This window comes from Halichoerus grypus, chromosome 1 (assembly GCF_964656455.1).
Source record: "Halichoerus grypus chromosome 1, mHalGry1.hap1.1, whole genome shotgun sequence".
Lineage (NCBI taxonomy): Eukaryota > Metazoa > Chordata > Mammalia > Carnivora > Phocidae > Halichoerus > Halichoerus grypus.
The window spans coordinates 144,805,865-144,825,538 of NC_135712.1; the positions used below are offsets into that span (position 1 = coordinate 144,805,865).

At 43.2% G+C, this 19,674-nt stretch overlaps 1 protein-coding gene across 1 annotated transcript; it reads left to right on the forward strand.

Moving 5' to 3' along the window:
• The first annotated feature begins 7,706 nt into the window (after nucleotides 1-7,706).
• Nucleotides 7,707-18,725, forward strand: LYZL4 (lysozyme like 4). The gene is made up of 3 exons (XM_036080303.2): nucleotides 7,707-7,845; nucleotides 7,959-8,108; nucleotides 18,643-18,725. Exons 1-3 carry the CDS (start codon nucleotides 7,707-7,709, stop codon nucleotides 18,723-18,725), a joined length of 372 nt encoding a protein of 123 aa, XP_035936196.2.
• Nucleotides 18,726-19,674: the final 949 nt, after the last annotated feature.

A 19,674-nucleotide genomic window follows, 5' to 3' on the forward strand; every position in this document is an offset into this window, starting at 1 on the left:
TACTATGTTGAACAACAGTGGTGAGAGTGGGCATCCCTGCTGTGTTCCTGACCTTAGGGAAAAAGCTCTCAGTTTTTCCCCTTTGAGGATGACATTCGTTGTGGGTCTTTTCTATACGGCTTTTATGATGTTGAGGTATGTTCACTCTATCCCTACGTGGAAAAGGGTTTTTATCAAGAAAGGGTGCTGTATTTTGTCAAATGCTTTGCAAAATCCAACAGTACATTAAAAAGATTATTCACCATGACCAAGTGAGATTTATTCCTGGGCTGCAGGAGTGGTTCAACATCAGCAAATCAATCATTGTGATACACCACATTAATAAGAGAAAGGACAAGAACCATATGATCCTCTCAATAGATGCAGAAAAAGCATTTGACGAAATACAGCACCCTTTCTTGAAAAAAAATTTTTTTTAAAGGCAACCAATGGTATTGTGGGTTCCCTAAACGTCAGCTGAAAGAGAAATGAAATCCAATTACTGACACACAGAACAATGAACTTTAAATAAACATAAACACAGAGAAGGTCCTTGTCACCCATGAGAGAATTCAGGATGGAAGGGATAGTCCTGCTCTTGGCCAAGCTGGAGAGCCCTGAGCTTTTCTCATAAGGTGAGTGCACCAGGGCTACTCAAGACACAACTCAAACTGCATGAAGCCAGGAGGAATGGGAAAGCCCTGAGGTGGGCTGGCTTCAGGTACAGCCGGTCCAGAATTCAAACGATGTCACCAGAGGACTTAGTTTATCTTGGTCTCTTGGCTCTGCCGGCTGTGGAGTTGGCTTCATTCTCTGGCTTCTCACAGTGGCCTTTTGCAGCTGCAGGATCAACCCTCATGGTCACGCAACGCTTTCAGAAGCTCGCCTCTTCTCCTGGAAGATTCATGCACACTGGGGTATACCTCTTCTCCAGAAGTTTTTATCAAAATCTTAATCTTCTCTCTGATTAGTGCAGCTTAGGTTACTTGATCATTCCTGAACCAATCACTGTGCTCAGAAGAATGTGATGTGCTGATTGGCTTAGGCTGGTCATGTGCTCACACCTGGAGCCACGCATGGAGCCCTCCGCAGATGGGCGAGTGACGGATAGGCATGTCCAGGTAGAAAATTTAAGGTGTTCACATTATGGAGGTAAAGTATGAATCCACCTTACAAAGGTTGTGAGCACTCTCAGTAATGACAGAGAAAGACTTGTCCCTAAGAGATGTAAGTTTAGCACAAAACAAGTGGCTGAGTCTTATCTCTTAACTTTACAGTTTGGGCTTGATGCCTTGAGGCTGGTTTCTTCTGTGCATACTAAACTTTCACTTCCTCTTTGCTCGGCTTACTAACATTTTATTTTTCAGGTATGTCCTCCCATTAGCCTGGCAGTTCCTTCAAGTTTAAGGGCAGAAGATGTGTCCGGCTCCTCATTGAGCCCACCCTAGACCCAGTGCATAGTCTGTGCTTAATAACTGCTCTTTTAATGATTGAATGAATAAGGAAAGACAGAGGAATAGAATGTCCTGGTCTGATTGGGTGGGAGAGCAATGTCTGGCTATAATCATTGTCTAACTTGGCAGGTCAACTAGTTAGTTGTGCAGGTCTAAGCACTTATTCCTAATTTTTATAACAAATTCATTCTAGAAAATTCTAATTCCATTCATGTAGCCAAGTTGCTCAAAACTTGTTTGGTAGAGCATATTTTGTGCATGTGTATAAGTGTGTAAAACTCCCATGGTGAGAGCAATTATTTGAAGTCTGCTTTCTGCTCTGCCACTAAAACCTTTTAAAATATTTTGTTTAATTTTTTGAATAGGCAGTTTATTTACTTGTTTTGAAATCATGGTCAAATGTAATAAATTTCTTGCCTATCTTTCCATATACATAACAAGTGAATATGCATGAATATTACTCTGGTAAAATGATAGCATACTGAGATACTGATTTGAGGCTCTTTCTCATTTAACAATATTTCAAAAATATCTTTCCATATTAGTATGTGGAGAGCTGCCTCCTTGATTCCAAGGCTGCAAAGAATTCCATAGAATGAGATCACTTCATAACTTATGTAATCAACCTCTATTGATGGAAATATAAGTTGTTTCTAATAGTTTCCTATTTTAACCTAATACATGAATGAATGGGGGTGGCTGTGTTCCAATAAAACATCTCTGCCCAGCCCCAATAATAATAATAATAATAATGATAATGGTACCATGCTTTGTGCTTTCCAGGGCACTCTAGTGAATGCACTGAAGTCTCGCATAGGAATGGAAATCTGGACAAACAGCAGTGGAGGTGTGGGGGAGACAGAGGAGGGCTAATAACTGACCTCCCATAAAAGACCTTTGATCCCTTTTCCCAACTCTAGAAGTGACGTAGTCCCTCTTGCCTAGAGGCTTTCTGGAAAGCATAAGAATTCAGGATTACCTTTGAAAAACTACTTAAAAATACATAAAGTTGCAAAATACTCCTCAGTGATGAGTAGTAGTGGTGACTTTTGTAAATTCAGTTGAAGAGTTAAAAGGAAGTAGATATGTGCCATTAGTACTGATCTGTCAATTATGCGAGTATAAGGCTTTGTCCAGCCAAACCAGGACAAGTTGGTCATTCCAGCTAAGTTAATAATCAAAACTTTAAGATGAGTTCTTTGAAAGACTTGAGAAAGGCAAATTATTAAAAAGCAATTTACTAAAGGGATAATTGTGGGTAATTTAACTAAGAAAGTTTAGAAAAATCTTGAAAGTCTAGAAGGGAAATCTAGGAGACATTGCTCTGCTTTATGTCTGTTAGTTCTTGCTTGGCTTTTATGTCTTTAAGTTCTTGCTTTGCTTTAAAGTTATAGAAACTAGAAATGGATATGGGAATATGGCACAGTATGATTCACACAAAAACCTTAAGCAGTGCTCCAGTCTGTAACTCGTATCTAAGAAGAGGCCATCACTAAAGATTGTTGAGCCAATGTGCATTTATGGGTTTAAGTTTCAGTGTTTATGGCCTGTTTGTTTTATGATTCTCTATTTTATCACTTTTAATTAATCAACTAATTACCAGTCATAATTGAGTCAGCCAGAAGGACTTCAGTGTTTCAAAAGGCTAGCGTTATCCTCAGTCATTTCAACATCTTTTAACTCTTCGGAGCTAGAAGGTATTTTAAAGATAATCCGTGTCACAAATGAGGTTGCCCAGGCTCCAGAGAAGATGTCCTCGACCATGGCCCCAACGTGAGTAAAGGAGGGAAATAATGGCTTCTCCCACTGCTCTCTACTAGAAGGCAGTTCTCTGGGGGCCAGAAGAATGCTATGATAGGCAGAATAATGGTCCCCCAAAGATGTCCATGCCCTTACACCTGAAGCCTCTGAACATGTTATTTACATGGCAAGAAGGACTTTACAGATGTAATTAAGGTAAAGGACCTTGAAATGGGTAGATTATCCTGGATTGTGTGGGTGAGCCAATCTAATCACATGAGTCCTTATAAGTGAGAGAGGAGGCAGAAGAGTGAGTCAGAGATACAACAATGTAAGAAGAGGCAGGAGGGAGTCAAAGCATGAGAGGGTTTTGATCTATCATTTCTGGTTCTGAAGATAAGGGAAGGGAGGTGGAGCCAAGAAATGCAGACAGCCCCTAGAAGCTGGGAATGGCCCTCAGCTGACAGCTAGCAAGGAAATGGGATCTCGGTCCTATAGCTACAAGGAACTTTATTCTGCTACAACCTGAATGAACAAGGGAATGGGTTCTCCTCTTGAGCTCCCAGAAAGGAGCGCGGCCCTGCCAACACCTTGATTTTAGCCTGGTGAGATTCGTGTCAGAATTCTGATCTATAGGGCACCTGGGTGGCTCAGTTGGTTAAGCGACTGCCTTCGGCTCAGGTCATGATCCTGGAGTCCCGGGATCGAGTCCCACATCGGGCTCCCTGCTCAGCAGGGAGTCTGCTTCTCCCTCTGACCCTCCCCCCTCTCATGCTTTCTCTATCTCATTCTCCCTCTCAAATAAATAAATAAAATCTTTAAAAAAAAAAAAGAATTCTGATCTATAGAACTTTAAGATAATAAATTTGTGTAGCTTAAGCTGCTAAGTTTGATGTAACTTGGTACAGCAGCAATAGAAAACTAATACAGTGCATTGGTGACAGACCCCCTCTCTGCTTCAGAATATTCTGGTGCATAGCAACTGATGTCATAGGAAAGATTCTAGAAGAGCAGGTCATGGAGAAGTACTTGTGGTTTAGAAGCTCTTGGGTGAAGGTAAGTGGGTTATCGAGGAAGTGGAATCTGCAGAGTCCAGGGAACTGAGTGCAGGTAGAGCAACTTTCCTGCAAAAGGTCAAAGCTGCTGCAGTGGCTGCCCCTCCCCTCCCCCGAGGAGGCCCCAAGGCCTGCAGAGGGCCTGGTGAACTGGTAAGCTGGTATAGGATGTGCAGGAACTGGGACAGATATGATGATATCCAGGTGCAGGAGACACTCAGCAAATCCATTTCCTGCTTATACGATGACCATTCTGTTGGGAAGAGTTGGCTTTTTCCCATTCATTCATTCATTCATTCAACAGAGATTCACAGAGTGCCTACTATACACCAGGCTCTGTTCTAAGTTCTGGGGATAAAGCAGAGAACAAAACAGACCAGGTTTCTGCATTCCTGGTGTTTACACTCTGGTATGAGAGATAGACAAATAAATGAACAAGGTAATTTCTGAAATTGACTTATTTTATGAAGAAAATAGAAATGATTTTCTGGGCTGGAGCAGTGATCAGAGAGTCCTATTAGTGATGCTGAGCTTATTTTTGAGCTGAGACCATGACCAGAAAGAGCAAGCTCTGTGGTGGTTGGGGGAGTCATGTTCCAGGCAGAAGAAAGAGCAGGTGCAAAGAACATGTGGTGGGAATGAGATTGGCATGTTCAAGGAAAAGAAATGTGCAAGGTGAGTGTGGTGGTGTGAATGTGAACAAGGGGGAGAGAGGCATGAAATCAAACTAGAGAGGTGCTCAGAGGCTAGAGCAGGAAGGGTTTTGTCAGCTAGGTTGAGGAGTTGGGATCTTATTTAAAGTGCCAGGGGAATCTACTGGAGATGGGTGATGTGACTGGATATATGTTTTTAAAGAGGATTTTCTAGTTACTGTATAGATAATAGGGATAGGGGGACAGGAGAGGATTGTGGAGTATCAGAGTATATCTAGGAACCTCTACAGAAGTCAGAGATGATGGTGATCTGGACTGGGATGATGACAGAGGAGATGGCAAGAGGTGGATTGGTTTTGGAAGAACAGGGGACAGGGCTCCCAGTGACTTCGCTGCAGGGGAAGAGGGAAGGAGGGAGGACTCAGCATGCCTCTTATGAGTATGTCTGGGAGACAGATATCATCTGAAAATATCGTTTGCTCTGCTGGAAAATGTAAACATGGACTTCTCTTCCAGTATGCTTTGGAATTCAGTTATTAAGCTAAGGGCAAGGATGTGTGACCATAGCTCAAAAGACAAGTATCTGCTGGGGATTGAATACTTTGCATATTTAACTCATTTACTTTTCAAATCAACACAATTAGGTGAGTATTATTTTAATCATCATTTAGATGAGGAAACTGAGGCACAGAGAGGCTGAGTAACTGTCTTAGATCACTCCTGGGATTCCTAAAATCCCAGCTATTATGGGGCAAAGTCAGAATTTGGACCCAGGCAATCTGACTCCCAAGTCTGAGCACTTAAATGCTAGGCTAGGCCCTCCTTGACAATGTATTTGGTATAACGGTGATGTCTGTAAGTAATCATGTGACTTAAGAGTTTAGACAAATGTTTAAAAGTGAAATTCTTCTAATTCAGGAATATACTTATTTATTTCTAATTTTTCCCAAGCTAGACATTTAGGTCATCGGTTCTCAACAGGGGACAGTTGTGTCTGCCAGGAGATGTTTGGCAATGTATGGAGACATTTTTGTCTGTCACAACTGAGGGGGAGAAGCTACTGGCATCTAGAAGCCAGGTGTGTTCCTAAATAAACTCCAGTGCACAGAAAAGCCCCCAGGACAAAGAATTTTCCAGCCTGAGTGCCAAGGTCAAGAGCCCCTTGTGCAGGTGAATGTAGGCTTGTGGACACGAATACACCTGTGAATGATGACAAACAGGAGGGTGCAATTAGTTGTCCAACTGATACATATTTTTGTAGTGTTGGGGGCTGTAGGGCATGCCAGGAAGAAGACATGTTATAATTTCCCATTGCACATTCTAGTCTGAGAGATAAGACATGGCATAGAACAGGACAATCACCTGCTAGGTGTTCTGGAAGTGATTCTGAGTGCAGTAGGGGCTCAGAGAAGGAACGTTAATGCAGGATTGCATCAGGTTTCAAGGAGGTGGCACCTGGATTGGATACCTGAAGATGGAGCAGTGTTTGGGTGGAGAAAGGCATGGTAGGGTCCTGTGGATTGGGAAGAGCCATGTGTGGAGATACTAAGGTAAGAATTAGCTGGAGCATGGGCAGTGGAGTGTGGGGTAGGGAGGTGTGGGGAGGAACAGAGAAGGAGCAACCTGAGAATTCAGAGTTGACTGAATTGATTCCTCCTGATGGAGGGAGGGCAGGGTAAGGCCAGATTATAGAGGGCTCAGAAAGCCAAGTGTGGGTTTGCTATCAGGAATAGGGAACTAACAGCTTTCCCAAAGTGACATTGTATACATACTTTGGGGACATTGAAAATACCACCTGGAGGAGTTGGCCTGGAGGAGTGGAGACGAAGAGGCTGGGCTAGGTTAGGAGATAGAGATGAGGGGTTTTAGAGGATGATGATGAGGAGGGTTTAGGGGATGGAAATGAGGGGGGTTAAGGGGATGATGATGAGAAGGGTTTAGGGGATGACAATGAGGTGGTTTTATTGGAGTGGCGATGAGCAGAGTTTAGGTGGTGACAACAGAAATGGAGAAAGAGAAACTCAGGAGTCAATTCTCTGAGCACCCCCAATATGCAACCCCCCTTCACAGATGAGAAAGCAGAGGCACTGTGAGGCTAAAGCCTTGTCTGCTGTTGCCAGTGATGACCCCCTACTACGTGGCAGGTCTGGGCTGGACTGGGGTTTGTCTTCTTGTGTGGACAGCCAGAGAAAACCTCAGTGGAGTTTGATTTGTAGACAATCTGGAGATAAGATTGTGGCCAGGGTGAGAGCACAGCTCTGAATATATTCTAGGATAAAAGGCAATGGTGGAAAGAATTCAACATGGGAGTAGTGCTTGTGCTTGAGTAGTGGGACCACAGTGAAATTTTCCCTTCTCTTTCTGTTTCCCAACACGTACCTAATGGACAAGTTGTACTTTCACAATAAAGGGGAAGAGAAGATTTGAGCTTCTGTATCTAACGTGAAAGAGAAATGAGTGAGAAGAAAATCAAGCAGAAGCCACTGGGTTTTGCTGGAGGGAAAGAATGTGTGTGTGTGGGGGGTGACCTTCAAAAGAGCAGTTTCCTTAGAAAATGGGGGGTCCAGAAGAGGAGGAGAGGCAGGGTTTCAGGTGTCCTGGGTTTGCAATGACACGAAGCTGAGGATTAGGGTGGGAAGAAGTATCACGGTTAAGCCAGGCAGAACTCCCTTTTTTCTGAACACACTGAATTGCACACCCCCACCCCACAGTGCCCTTCTTTTCCTTCAGAGAAACCAGTGTCCCTGGGATCCTGGCAGGACTTCTCTGTGACTCCACCGGCTCCCCTGGCCATTGTTGCCCTGAGCAGCCAGGAGCCTGAGAAGATGAAGGCATCCATGGTTCTCTCCCTCATTGGCTGCCTGGTGGTTCCAAGTGGTGCTGCTATCATGGGGCGCTGTAAGGTGGCTAAGAAGCTCTATGAAGGAGGCCTGGATTATTTTGAGGGCTACAGCCTTGCAAACTGTGAGTAGGTCCCTCTTAGCCCCCTCTCCCCTCCCCTCCTTTTCCTCTGGCCCCTGCCCAGGCATCCCCGACTCCACCGTCCTCCAAGCCACTCACCTCCTGTTCCATCTTAGGGGTGTGCCTGGCTTATTTTGAGAGCAAGTTCAACCCCACGGCCATCTACGAGAACTCACCCGGTGGCTACACTGGCTACGGCCTCTTTCAGATCCGCAGCCATGACTGGTGCGACAAGGGCAAGAACCGCTGCCACATGCCCTGCTCCGGTAGGTCCCACCCCCTCCGTCCCACACCGGGGCACAGGGGGCTGCAGCACAGAGCACAGAGGCCAGACTTCTGGGGGGCCAGAGTTTCCAGGTTTAGAGCAGGGAGGCAGAGGGCCTGGCAGGTGCGGGCCCAGGGAGGCTGAGTGCTTTCACACCGGAGTGTGCAGGCTGTGGGTGGCAGCCAAGGACAGAGTCATGGAAACCCCCATCCAGATGGGCAGGATGAGAGGAGGCAAGGGGGAGGCTGTCAGCATCAGAGCCCACCTAAGCCTGAAGGGTTAGAGCAGAGGGCTCTGTCTGCATGGGCCTCATCTCACCCACGCTCGGCCACACACTCTTCTTCAAGGGGAACAGTGACCACTTGGACAGGCACAAGGGGTCACTGGGAGGATACAGGAGCAGGCCATTCCTAGGGGAGCTTTCCCTGCTGCTCTCAGGGGTCCCAAGTACCTGTGGTCAAGAGGATGCACCGGCCCAGGGTTCCCTCATCCTAGCATTCACTGAGCACCCATGATGTGTCGGCCTCCTGGAGCTGACATTCTAGTGCTTGCTAAGCGCAGCGTGCTCCTCTAAGCTCTTCATTGGTCTGAATTCATCTAGTCTTCACAAAGACCCCCATGACATGGGCCATGAATGGGGAAATTGAGGCCCAGAGAGGGTAAGTACATGCCCAGAGCCACACAGCTGTAGATGGTGTTGTTGAGAGGCAAACCGACACAGTGTAACTCCTGAGTCAGGAGAGTCTGAGGGCCCGGCACTCATGCTCCCTCCCCCATGATGAGTGAGAAACATTCCAGAACCTGGCTCTGAGCTGGTTCTTTAGGAGACAGAGTGGAGAGGTCATGGTAAAGCTTGTAACCTTCTTACGTGGTCCAGGAGAAAGCCACTCAGTGTTGGGCTCCATGCTTGGCCTGGGGACTCCAGAGAGGAGTAAGATGGTTTCCAGATTCAAGGAGAAGCAGAATTGCAAAGTAGGAGGGAAAGGTGCAGAAAACACACAGGAACCCAGTGGGAATCCCAGCTGTTCCCATTACGAGTGAGCTACATGAGCTTGTGTAGGTCCCTTCCCAGAGCTTTCTCATCTGTGAAGGGGGGATGACATTAGCTACCTCTTAAGGTTGCTATGAGCATTAAATGGGTAATGTATGTAAAACACTGTGCAGGGCCCATAGAAACCATGTGATAAAAGTCTAGCAGAGACCAAACATTAAGAACATAATTTAATTACTGTGATAGAACATTCAGTGTTGCCCTGGGCTTCCTGGTAGCCAAGGCAAAAAGAGAAACCCAGTAGGCCCATAATTTATATCTCATAAGAAGATAGATTGATTGATGGACTGCCAGAATCTGACAGAAGAAACAAATAATTATCTGTAATAGAGGTGATACCAAGTGCTATGATGAAAATACGGTGGATTAGATATCCTAAAAAACCCTCCCACTAGATAAAATGTAAAAAAAAATAAATCTGGGGCACCTGGCTAGCTCAGTCAGTAGAGCGTGCGTCACAACTCAGGTTGTGAGTTGACGCCCATGTTGGGCACAGAGCCTACTTAAAAAAGAAAAATAAAGGGGGCGGAGCAAGATGGCGGAGGAGTAGGAGACCTGGATTTTGTCTCCTCTCGGGAATTCAGCTGGATAGGGATCAAACCATTCTGAACACCTACAAACTCAACAGGAGATCGAAGAAAAGAATAGCAACAACTCTCTGAACAGAAAAGCGACCACTTTCTGGAAGGTAGGACGTGCGGAGAAGTGAATCCGAGGCGATATTCGGGAGGATAGACGGCGGGGGAGGGGCCTCCGTCGGCCGCTTCTGGCAAGTGATAGAGCTCGGGAGCACAAAATCAGAACTTTTAGAAGTCGGCTCCACTGAGGGACGTCACTCTGGTGGCTAAGTGGCGGGTGGAACCCTCGTGGGACAGTGTGGTCTCAGGACCCTCGGGGTCACAGAAAGACCGGGGGTGCCTGAGTGCGGCAGAGCTCCCAGGTATCGGAGCAGGGAAGCCGGCTGCAGAGACGGAGCCCAGGCGCGGGCTCTCAGCTCGGGGTTGTCATAAACCGTGATCCGCGGCACAGTCAGGCCACTGCTCCTCCAGCAGGGACCCAACAAGCGGCAGATCCGGGGAGACTCACCTTCTTCCCCCGGGAGAAGAGGTGCGGGAGCGCACCGCGGGGATCTGCTGGGTTTGGAGACTCCACCCGGGGTCGGGTGCCAGATAGAAAGGCGCGGTCACAGGCCGGGTGAGCGCGGAGTGTGGCCGGAGACCGGGGAGACGGGAGTGACTGACTGCTTTTTTCTGGGGGCTCACTGAGGAGCGGGACCCCAAATTCTCGGCTCCGCTGGGGCGGAGACTAGGAGGCCGCCATTTTCACTCTCCGCCTCCAAAGCTGTACGGAAAGCTTGCAGGGAACAAAAGCTCCGGAGAGCAAACCCAAGCAGATTACTTAGCCCGGACCGGCAAGGGCGGGGCAATTTTGCCTGCGGCAAAGACATTTGGGAACCACGGCAACAGGCCCCTCCCCCAGAAGATCAGCGAGAACAGCCAGCCAAGACCAGGTTTACCGATCAATGAGAACGGCAGAACTCCAGCGCTAGGGGAATACTGCACATAGAATTCATGGCTTTTTTACCATGATTCTTTAGTCTTTCAAAGTTAATTATTTTTTTTAACTGTCTTTTTTTCTTTTTTCTTTTTTCTTTTTTTTTGAATTTTTCTTTTTCCTTTTTTCAACCAACATCTTATCAATCCCTTTTTTAAAAAAAATTTTTTTTATTTTTCATTTTTAAAGTCATATTCTATCCCTTCATAGTAGTTACCCGTATTTTTGGCATATATATATAAGTTGTTCTCTCTTTAAAATCTTGAGATAGTTTCTTCTAACAGATCAAAATATACTCTAAATCTCTAGTGTATGGTTTTTTTCTACTCCCCTGCCTGATCACATTCTCTCCCTTTTTTCTTTCTTTCTTTTTTTTTTAATCCTCTTCTTTCTTTTTTCAAACAACTTATCAAATCCTTTTATAAAATTTTTTATAATTTCCATCTTTACAGTCATATTCCATCCCTTCATCATATCAACCCTTATTTTTGTACATATATAAGTTTTTCTTTCTTTAAAATTTTGGGAGGGACTTTCTTTTAACAGACCAAAATACACCCAAAATCTAGTGTGTAGCACTGATTTATAAACCAGCCTGATCATATTTGATCACATTCTGTTTTTGTTTTATTTTGTTTTGTTCTGCTTTTGTTTGTTTTTATCTTTTTCTTTTTTCTTTTTTTCTTTCTTTTTCTTTTTTCTCTCTTTCCCTTTCTTTTCCCACTGCTTCAGGTCTTTTCTGATTTGTTTAGAGTATATTTTCTGGGGACGTTGTTACCCTGCTAGCATTTTGTTCTCTCATTAATCTATTCTCCTCTGCACAAAATGACAAGACGGAAAAAATCACCTCAACAAAAAGAACAAGAGGTAGTACCGACTGCCAGGGACCTACTCAATACGGACATTAGTACGATGTCAGATCTAGAGTTCAGAATCATCACTTTAAAGATACTAGCTGGGCTTGAAAAAAGCATGGAGGTTATTAGAGAAACCCTTTCTGGAGAAGTAAAAGAACTAAAATCTAACCAAGTAGAAATCAAAAACGCTATTAATGAGGTGCAATCAAATATGGGGGCGCTAACTGCTAGGATAAATGAGGCAGAAGAAAGAATCAGTGAGATAGAAGACCAAATGATGGAAAATAAAGAAGCTGAGAAAAAGAGAGATAAACAACTACTGGATCATGAGGGCAGAATTCGAGAGATAAACAATACCATAAGACAAAACAACATTAGAATAATTGGGATCCCAGAAGAAGAAGAAAGAGAGAGAGGGGCAGAAGGTATAATGGAGCAAATTATAGCAGAGAACTTCCCTAATTTGGGGAAAGAAACAGGCATCAAAATCCAGGAAGCACAGAGAACCCCTCTCAAAATCAATAAAAATAGGTCAACACCCCGACGTCTAATAGTAAAACTTACGAGTCTCAGAGACAAAGAGAAAATCCTGAAAGCAGCTCGGGAGAAGAGATATGTAACCTACAATGGTAGAAACATTAGATTGGCAACAGACTTATCCACAGAGACCTGGCAGGCCAGAAAGGACTGGCAGGACATATTCAGAGCACTAAATGAGAAAAATATGCAGCCAAGAATACTATATCCAGCTAGGCTGTCATTGAAAATTGAAGGAGAGATAAAAAGCTTCCAGGACAAACAAAAACTAAAGGAATTTGCAAACACGAAACCAGCCCTACAAGAAATCTTGAAAGGGGTCCTCTAAGCAAAGAGAGAGCCTAAAAGCAACATAGACCAGAAAGGAACACAAACAATATACAGTAACAGTCACTTTACAGGCAATACAATGGCACTAAATTCATATCTTTCAATAGTTACCCTGAATGTAAATGGGCTAAATGGCCCAATCAAAAGACACAGGCTATCAGATTGGATTAAAAAACAAGACCCATCGATATGCTGTCTGCAAGAGACTCATTTTAGACCCAAAGACACCCCCAGATTGAAAGTGAGGGGGTGGAAAACCATTTACCATGCTAATGGACACCAAAAGAAAGCTGGGGTGGCAATCCTTATATCAGACAAATTAGATTTTAAACCAAAGACTGTAATAAGAGATGAGGAAGGACACTATATCCTACTTAAAGGGTCTATCCAACAAGAAGATCTAACAATTGTAAATATCTATGCCCCTAACATGGGAGCAGCCAATTATATAAGGCAATTAATAACAAAAGCAAAGAAACACATCGACAACAATACAATAATAGTGGGGGACTTTAACACCCCCCTCACTGAAATGGACAGATCGTCTAAGCAAAAGATCAACAAGGAAATAAAGACTTTAAATGACACACTGGACCAAATGGACTTCACAGATATATTCAGAACATTCCATCCCAAAGCAACGGAATACACATTCTTCTCTAGTGCCCATGGAACATTCTCCAGAATAGATCACATCCTAGGTCATAAATCAGGTCTCAACCGGTACCAGAAGATTGGGATCATCCCCTGCCTATTTTCAGACCACAATGCTTTGAAACTAGAACTCAATCACAAGAGGAAAGTCGGAAAGAACTCAAATACATGGAGGCTAAAGAGCATCCCACTGAAGAATGAATGGGTCAACCAGGAAATTAAAGAAGAATTAAAAAAATTCATGGAAACCAATGAAAATGAAAACACAACTATTCAAAATCTTTGGGATACAGCAAAGGCAGTCCTAAGAGGAAAGTATATAGCAATACAAGCCTTTCTCAAGAAACAAGAAAGGTCTCAAGTACACAACCTAACCCTACGCCTAAAGGAGCTGGAGAAAGAACAGCAAATAAAGCCTAAACCCAGCAGGAGAAGAGAAATAATAAAGATCAGAGCAGAAATCAATGAAATAGAAACCAAAAGAACAGTAGAACAGATCAACGAAACTAGGAGCTGGTTCTTTGAAAGAATTCACAAGATTGATAAGCCCCTGGCCAGACTTATCAAAAAGAAAAGAGAAATGACCCAAATCAACAAAATCATGAATGAAAGAGGAGAAATCACAACCAACACCAAAGAAATACAAACAATTATAAGAACATATTATGAGCAACTCTATGCCAGCAAATTAGATAACCTGGAAGTAATGGATGCATTCCTAGAGATGTATCAACTACCAAAAGTGAACCAGGAAGAAATAGAAAACCTGAACAGACCTATACCCACTAAGGAAATAGAAGCAGTCATCAAAAATCTCCCAAAACACAAAAGCCCAGGGCCAGATGGCTTCCCAGGGGAATTCTACCAAACATTTCAAGAAGAATTAATACCTATCCTTCTGAAACTGTTCCAAAAAATAGAAATGGAAGGAAAACTTCCAAACTCATTTTATGAGGCCAGCATTACCTTGATCCCAAAACCAGACAAAGACCCCATCAAAAAGGAGAATTACAGACCAATATCCCTGATGAACATGGATGCAAAAATTCTCACCAAAATACTAGCCAATAGGATCCAACAGTACATTAAAAGGATTATTCACCACGACCAAGTGGGATTTATCCCTGGGCTGCAAGGTTGGTTCAACATCCGCAAATCAATCAACGTGATACAATACATTAACAAAAGAAAGAACAAGAATCATATGATCCTCTCAATAGATGCAGAAAAAGCATTTGACAAAGTACAGCATCCTTTCTTGATCAAAACTCTTCAGAGTATAGGGATAGAGGGTACATACCTCAATATCATAAAAGCCATCTGTGAAAAACCTACAGCGAATATCATTCTCAATGGGGAAAAACTGAGAGCTTTCCCCCTAAGGTCAGGAACGCAGCAGGGATGTCCACTATCACCACTGCTATTCAACATAGTATTGGAAGTCCTAGCCACAGCAATCAGACAACAAAAAGAAATCAAAGGCATCCAAATTGGCAAAGAAGAAGTCAAACTCTCACTCTTTGCAGATGATATGATACTTTATGTGGAAAATCCCAAAGACTCCACCCCAAAACTGCTAGAACTCATACAGGAATTCAGTAAAGTGGCAGGATATAAAATCAATGCACAGAAATCAGTGGCATTCCTATACACCAACAACAAGACAGAAGAAAGAGAAATTAAGGAGTCGATCCCATTTACAATTGCACCCAAAACCATAAGATACCTAGGAATAAATCTAACCAAAGAGGCAAAGGATCTGTACTCAGAAAACTATAAAATACTCATGAAAGAAATTGAGGAAGACACAAAGAAATGGAAAAACGTTCCATGCTCATGGATTGGAAGAACAAATATTGTGAAGATGTCAATCCTACCTAGAGCAATTACAGACCAATATCCCTGATGAACATGGATATGCAATCCCCATCAAAATACCATCCACTTTCTTCAAAGAAATGGAACAAATAATCCTAAAATTTGTATGGAACCAGAAAAGACCCCGCATAGCCAGAGGAATGTTGAAAAAGAAAAGCAAAGCTGGCGGCATCACAATTCTGGACTTCCAGCTCTACTACAAAGCTGTCATCATCAAGACAGTATGGTACTGGCACAAAAACAGACACATAGATCAATGGAACAGAATAGAGCCCAGAAATGGACCCTCAACTATATGGTCAACTAATCTTTGACAAAGCAGGAAAGAATGTCCAATGGAAAAAAGACAGTCTCTTCAACAAATGGTGTTGGGAAAATTGGACAGCTACATGCAGAAGAATGAAACTGGACCATTTCCTTACACCACACACAAAAATAGACTCCAAATGGTTGAAAGACCTCAATGTGAGACAGGAGTCCATCAAAATCCTAAAGGAGAACACAGGCAGCAACCTCTTCGACCTCAGCCGCAGCAATTTCTTCCTAGAAACGTCGCCAAAGGCAAGGGAAGCAAGGGCAAAAATGAACTATTGGGACTTCATCAAGATAAAAAGCTTTTGCAAAGCAAAGGAAACAGTCAACAAAACCAAAAGACAACTGACAGAATGGGAGAAGATATTTGCAAATGACATATCAGATAAAGGGCTAGTATCCAAAATCTATAAAGAACTCATCAAACTCAACACCAAAAGAACAAAGAATCCAATCAAGAAATGGGCAGAAGACATGAACAGACATTTTTCCAAAGAAGACATCCAAACGGCCAACAGACACATGAAAAAGTGTTCAATATCGCTCGGCATCAGGGAAATCCAAATCAAAACCTCAATGAGATACCACCTCACACCAGTCAGAACGGCTAAAATTAACAAGTCAGGAAATGACAGATGTTGGCGGGGATGTGGAGAAAGGGGAACCCTCCTACACTGTTGGTGGGAATGCAAGCTGGTGCAGCCACTCTGGAAAACAGTATGGAGGTTCCTCAAAAAGTTGAAAATAGAGCTACCATATGATCCAGCAATTGCACTACTGGGTATTTACCCCAAAGATACAAAAGTAGGGACCCGAAAGGGTACGTGCACCCCGATGTTTATAGCAGCAATGTCCACAATAGCCAAACTGTGGAAAGAGCCAAGATGTCCATCAACAGATGAATGGATAAAGAAGAAGTGGTATATATATACAATGGAATATTATGCAGCCATCAAAAGGAATGAGATCTTGCCATTTGCAACGACGTGGATGGAACTGGAGGGTATTATGCTGAGCAAAATAAGTCAAACAGAGAAAGACATGTATCATATGACCTCATTGATATGAGGAATTCTTAATCTCAGGAAACAAACTGAGGGTTGCTGGAGTGGGGGGTGGGGTGGGAGGGATGGGGTGACTGGGTGATGGACACTGGGGAGGGTATGTGTTCTGGTAAGCGCTGTGAATTGTGCAAGACTGTTGAATCTCAGATCTGTACCTCTGAAACAAATAATGCAATATATGTTAAGAAAGAAAAAAAGAAGAAGAAGAATGTGGCAGGAGGGGAAGAATGAAGGGGGGGAAATCGGAGGGGGAGAAGAACCATGAGAGACGATGGACTCTGAAAAACAAACTGGGGGTTCTAGAGGGGAGGGGGGTGGGAGGATGGGTTAGCCTGGTGATGGGTATTGAGGAGGGCACGTTCTGCATGGAGCACTGGGTGTTATGCACAAACAATGAATCATGGAACACTATATCTAAAACTAATGATGTAATGTATGGGGATTAACATAACAATAAAAAAAATTTAAAAAAAAAAAAAGAAAAATAAATAAACCCTCCATAGTACCTGGCTGAGCTGGCAAGAAAGTAAAATCCCTAAAGACTAAAATGAGAAGCGAGAATCCAGAGAGCTAAGTGAAGATTGAAGCTGATGAGGACCCAGGGGTCATCAGGCACAGGTTTGAGGCCATTGTGTAGACAGGGCCTGAGCAAGATAAGGAGGTGGATTGGAGACTCCACCGAAACCCAAGATTCCAGAGAACTGCATTATCAGCTGAAGGATGAGCTAGAAAGTCCTGAAAGCAAAGACATCCTAAATAGAGGGGGAAACACCTCAAGCCAGTAAGACTCACAAGGAAGCATGGCGCCATCGAGAGGTACTAACTAGGCCCTGTGCTAAGTCCTGGGGACAGTTCAGAGGAATTGTATACTGTCCTTGTCCAGCAGGGTGAGGGACAGAGAGAGCACAGGCTTTGAGGCCACACAGAATCTTGGCTTGACATCTTACTAGTTATGTGATCTGAGCCTTAGTTTTCTTATCTGTAAAGTGGAGGTAATAATAGTGCTTACCTCACAAGGTTTTTGTGAGTTGTTAATATACTGCAGTGTATGTAAAGTGCTGAGCCTGGTGCTGGGCATACTGTCTGGTGTGTGATGAATGCAAGTCCATTCAAAGAATTTACAGTGTTGCTGGGGATTAGGATGTGCGTGTGTGCATGTGAGCATATATGCACGTGTGTATCTATGTATACACATATGTATGTTTGTATATATGTATTTGAGTAGAGCTGAATTGAAGTGACATTTTATTCAGAAGAGGGGAGAGGGTGCAGTGAGCTAGATGGTCAGTGACAGAGTTTTAAGGACTGTCCTGCTTAGATGAGCAGATACAAGTTGGGAGATGAGCATGAACAAAATCCAGGAAGAGGAACTGCATATAATACCCAAGCTGTGGGTATCAGGAGTGGAGCACCCACCTTAAGGGCGGGTGCAAGCTTTGTCTCCTGCCCCTTGGTAGGCCTCTAACAGTGGGGTTGTGAAAGAAGGCAATGGAAGGTGAGGTTGTAGAAATGGAAAGGCATGTTGGGGAAAGGACAGACTAAGCCAAAGATTTGGGGTTCTGTTTTATAGGCAACTAGGGGGCACTGAAGTAATGTTTAAAGGAAAAGCAATCAGACTGGATTAGGGAAAGAGAGAGACTGAAGTGTAGTCAAGAAGGAAGTAACCCAGGTGGGAGGTCTTGGCTTCCACATTCAAAGGAGAGAATGGAATGTTGGTCTCTCAGAGGCACCTCTGGGCCATCTTCAATGCTGTTTCTTCTGCCTGGAACACTTTTCCTTCTGTGATCCCTTCACCTCTTTTCCTTACCTACTCTTCTAGATGTCATGTGGCCCAATAACCCTTCCCTGACCTTTCGAGTCTGAATTGGGTGCCCCCACTCACCACTCCCACATCGAACAGCATTTCCCCATCATTCCAGGTATCCTTTGTATTATAATTGTCTATGATCTTTATCTCCCCCTTTCAGACTGCAGGCTCTAGGAGGACAGGGACAGATTTACTGGGTTCACTATTCTACCTCCACTGCTTTTTATATTGCTTAGCACAGAATATTTGCTATACATATTTTTAATGAAAATATTATTATAAGAATTAAAAGAAAAAAATCGATAGATTTAGTAAAAGATGACCACAAGCTACTATCTCCCAGGGTTGTCTGAAAAAAAATCTAGGGATAGATTGATCCTTGGAATCACATGGAAGCCTCTCTAATGTGGACACCCTATACCTTCCGTAATGTCACTCTGATTTAGCTGCTAAGTTGTGGAGTGTATTGTTCCACTTCATTTTCTCCACAGCTTTACTGAATCCAAATTTGAAGAAGACAATTGAATGTGCCAAGAGAATTGTAAAAGGAAAAGACGGTATGGGAGCATGGTAAGTGGTACCTTTTTTGAAGTCTATGTTAATGACCTTCACCCATTATCCTTAATCCTAATCTTGGCCTAATCTTGGTCTCTGCACATCTATAGTCTCAAACTAGTGGGACCTTACCAAGCTAAGCAGTAGAACACCACTGAGTTCTACAACCCCAGGTCTCAGAAGGAAGGATGTAATTATCAGACAAATTGCCTTAAGTTGAATATACTCTTTCCTTCTCAAGTATTGTTTAGGGTTATTCAGGAGGCTAGGATGAGCAACCTTGAAATAAATCTCTCTCTATATTTCTGATTATTTCTTTCATCTAAATGCTTAGGTTCTTAATGCATGTTGTGAAATGACTCTCTAACAAGTTTGTACCAATTTATATTAATAATAAGAGTTTAATAAAATGCCTATTTACTGCACTCTCATCAATGATAAATCTTTGCCATTTGAAAGGTATCTAACAATTTTATCTTCTTTCGCATTTTGTGATATTCCATTAGGGCGTTTTCCCATTATGTTTGTTATATATTTAAATTTTTTCCCCTGCCCTTGTCCTTTGCTTATTTTTAAAATTCAGATGATCATATTCATTTGAAAGAACACTTTATATATTAGGTGTTAGATGTATTAACAAATTGTTATATATTTGTATTTTTTTCATTTCACTGAAGTTCATGTAAGTTGAAATAACAAACATACAACTAGATTATCCATCTTATTTACATATTCTTGGTCACTTATTTGGCACTATATTGAGACATCTTCTTGATTCTTTTTTTTTTAAGATTTTATTTATTTATCTGACAGAGATTGAGAGAGAGAGAGAGAGCACAAGTAGGGGGAGCAGCAGAGGGAGAGAGAGAAGCAGGCTCTCTGCTGAGCAGGGAGCCCAACGTGGGGCTCGATCTCAGTACCCTGGGATCATGACCTGAGCTGAAGGCAGACGCTTAACTGACTGAGCC

Excerpts from the sequence above, each read along its gene's own strand:
- LYZL4 (XM_036080303.2), top strand. The coding sequence starts at position 7,707 with ATGAAGGCATCCATGGTTCTCTCCCTCATTGGCTGCCTGGTGGTTCCA. Across the intron at positions 7,846-7,958 it reads GGGCTACAGCCTTGCAAACT|GGGTGTGCCTGGCTTATTTT; the intron begins GTGAGTAGGTCC and ends GTTCCATCTTAG. Across the intron at positions 8,109-18,642 it reads CTGCCACATGCCCTGCTCCG|CTTTACTGAATCCAAATTTG; the intron begins GTAGGTCCCACC and ends TTTTCTCCACAG.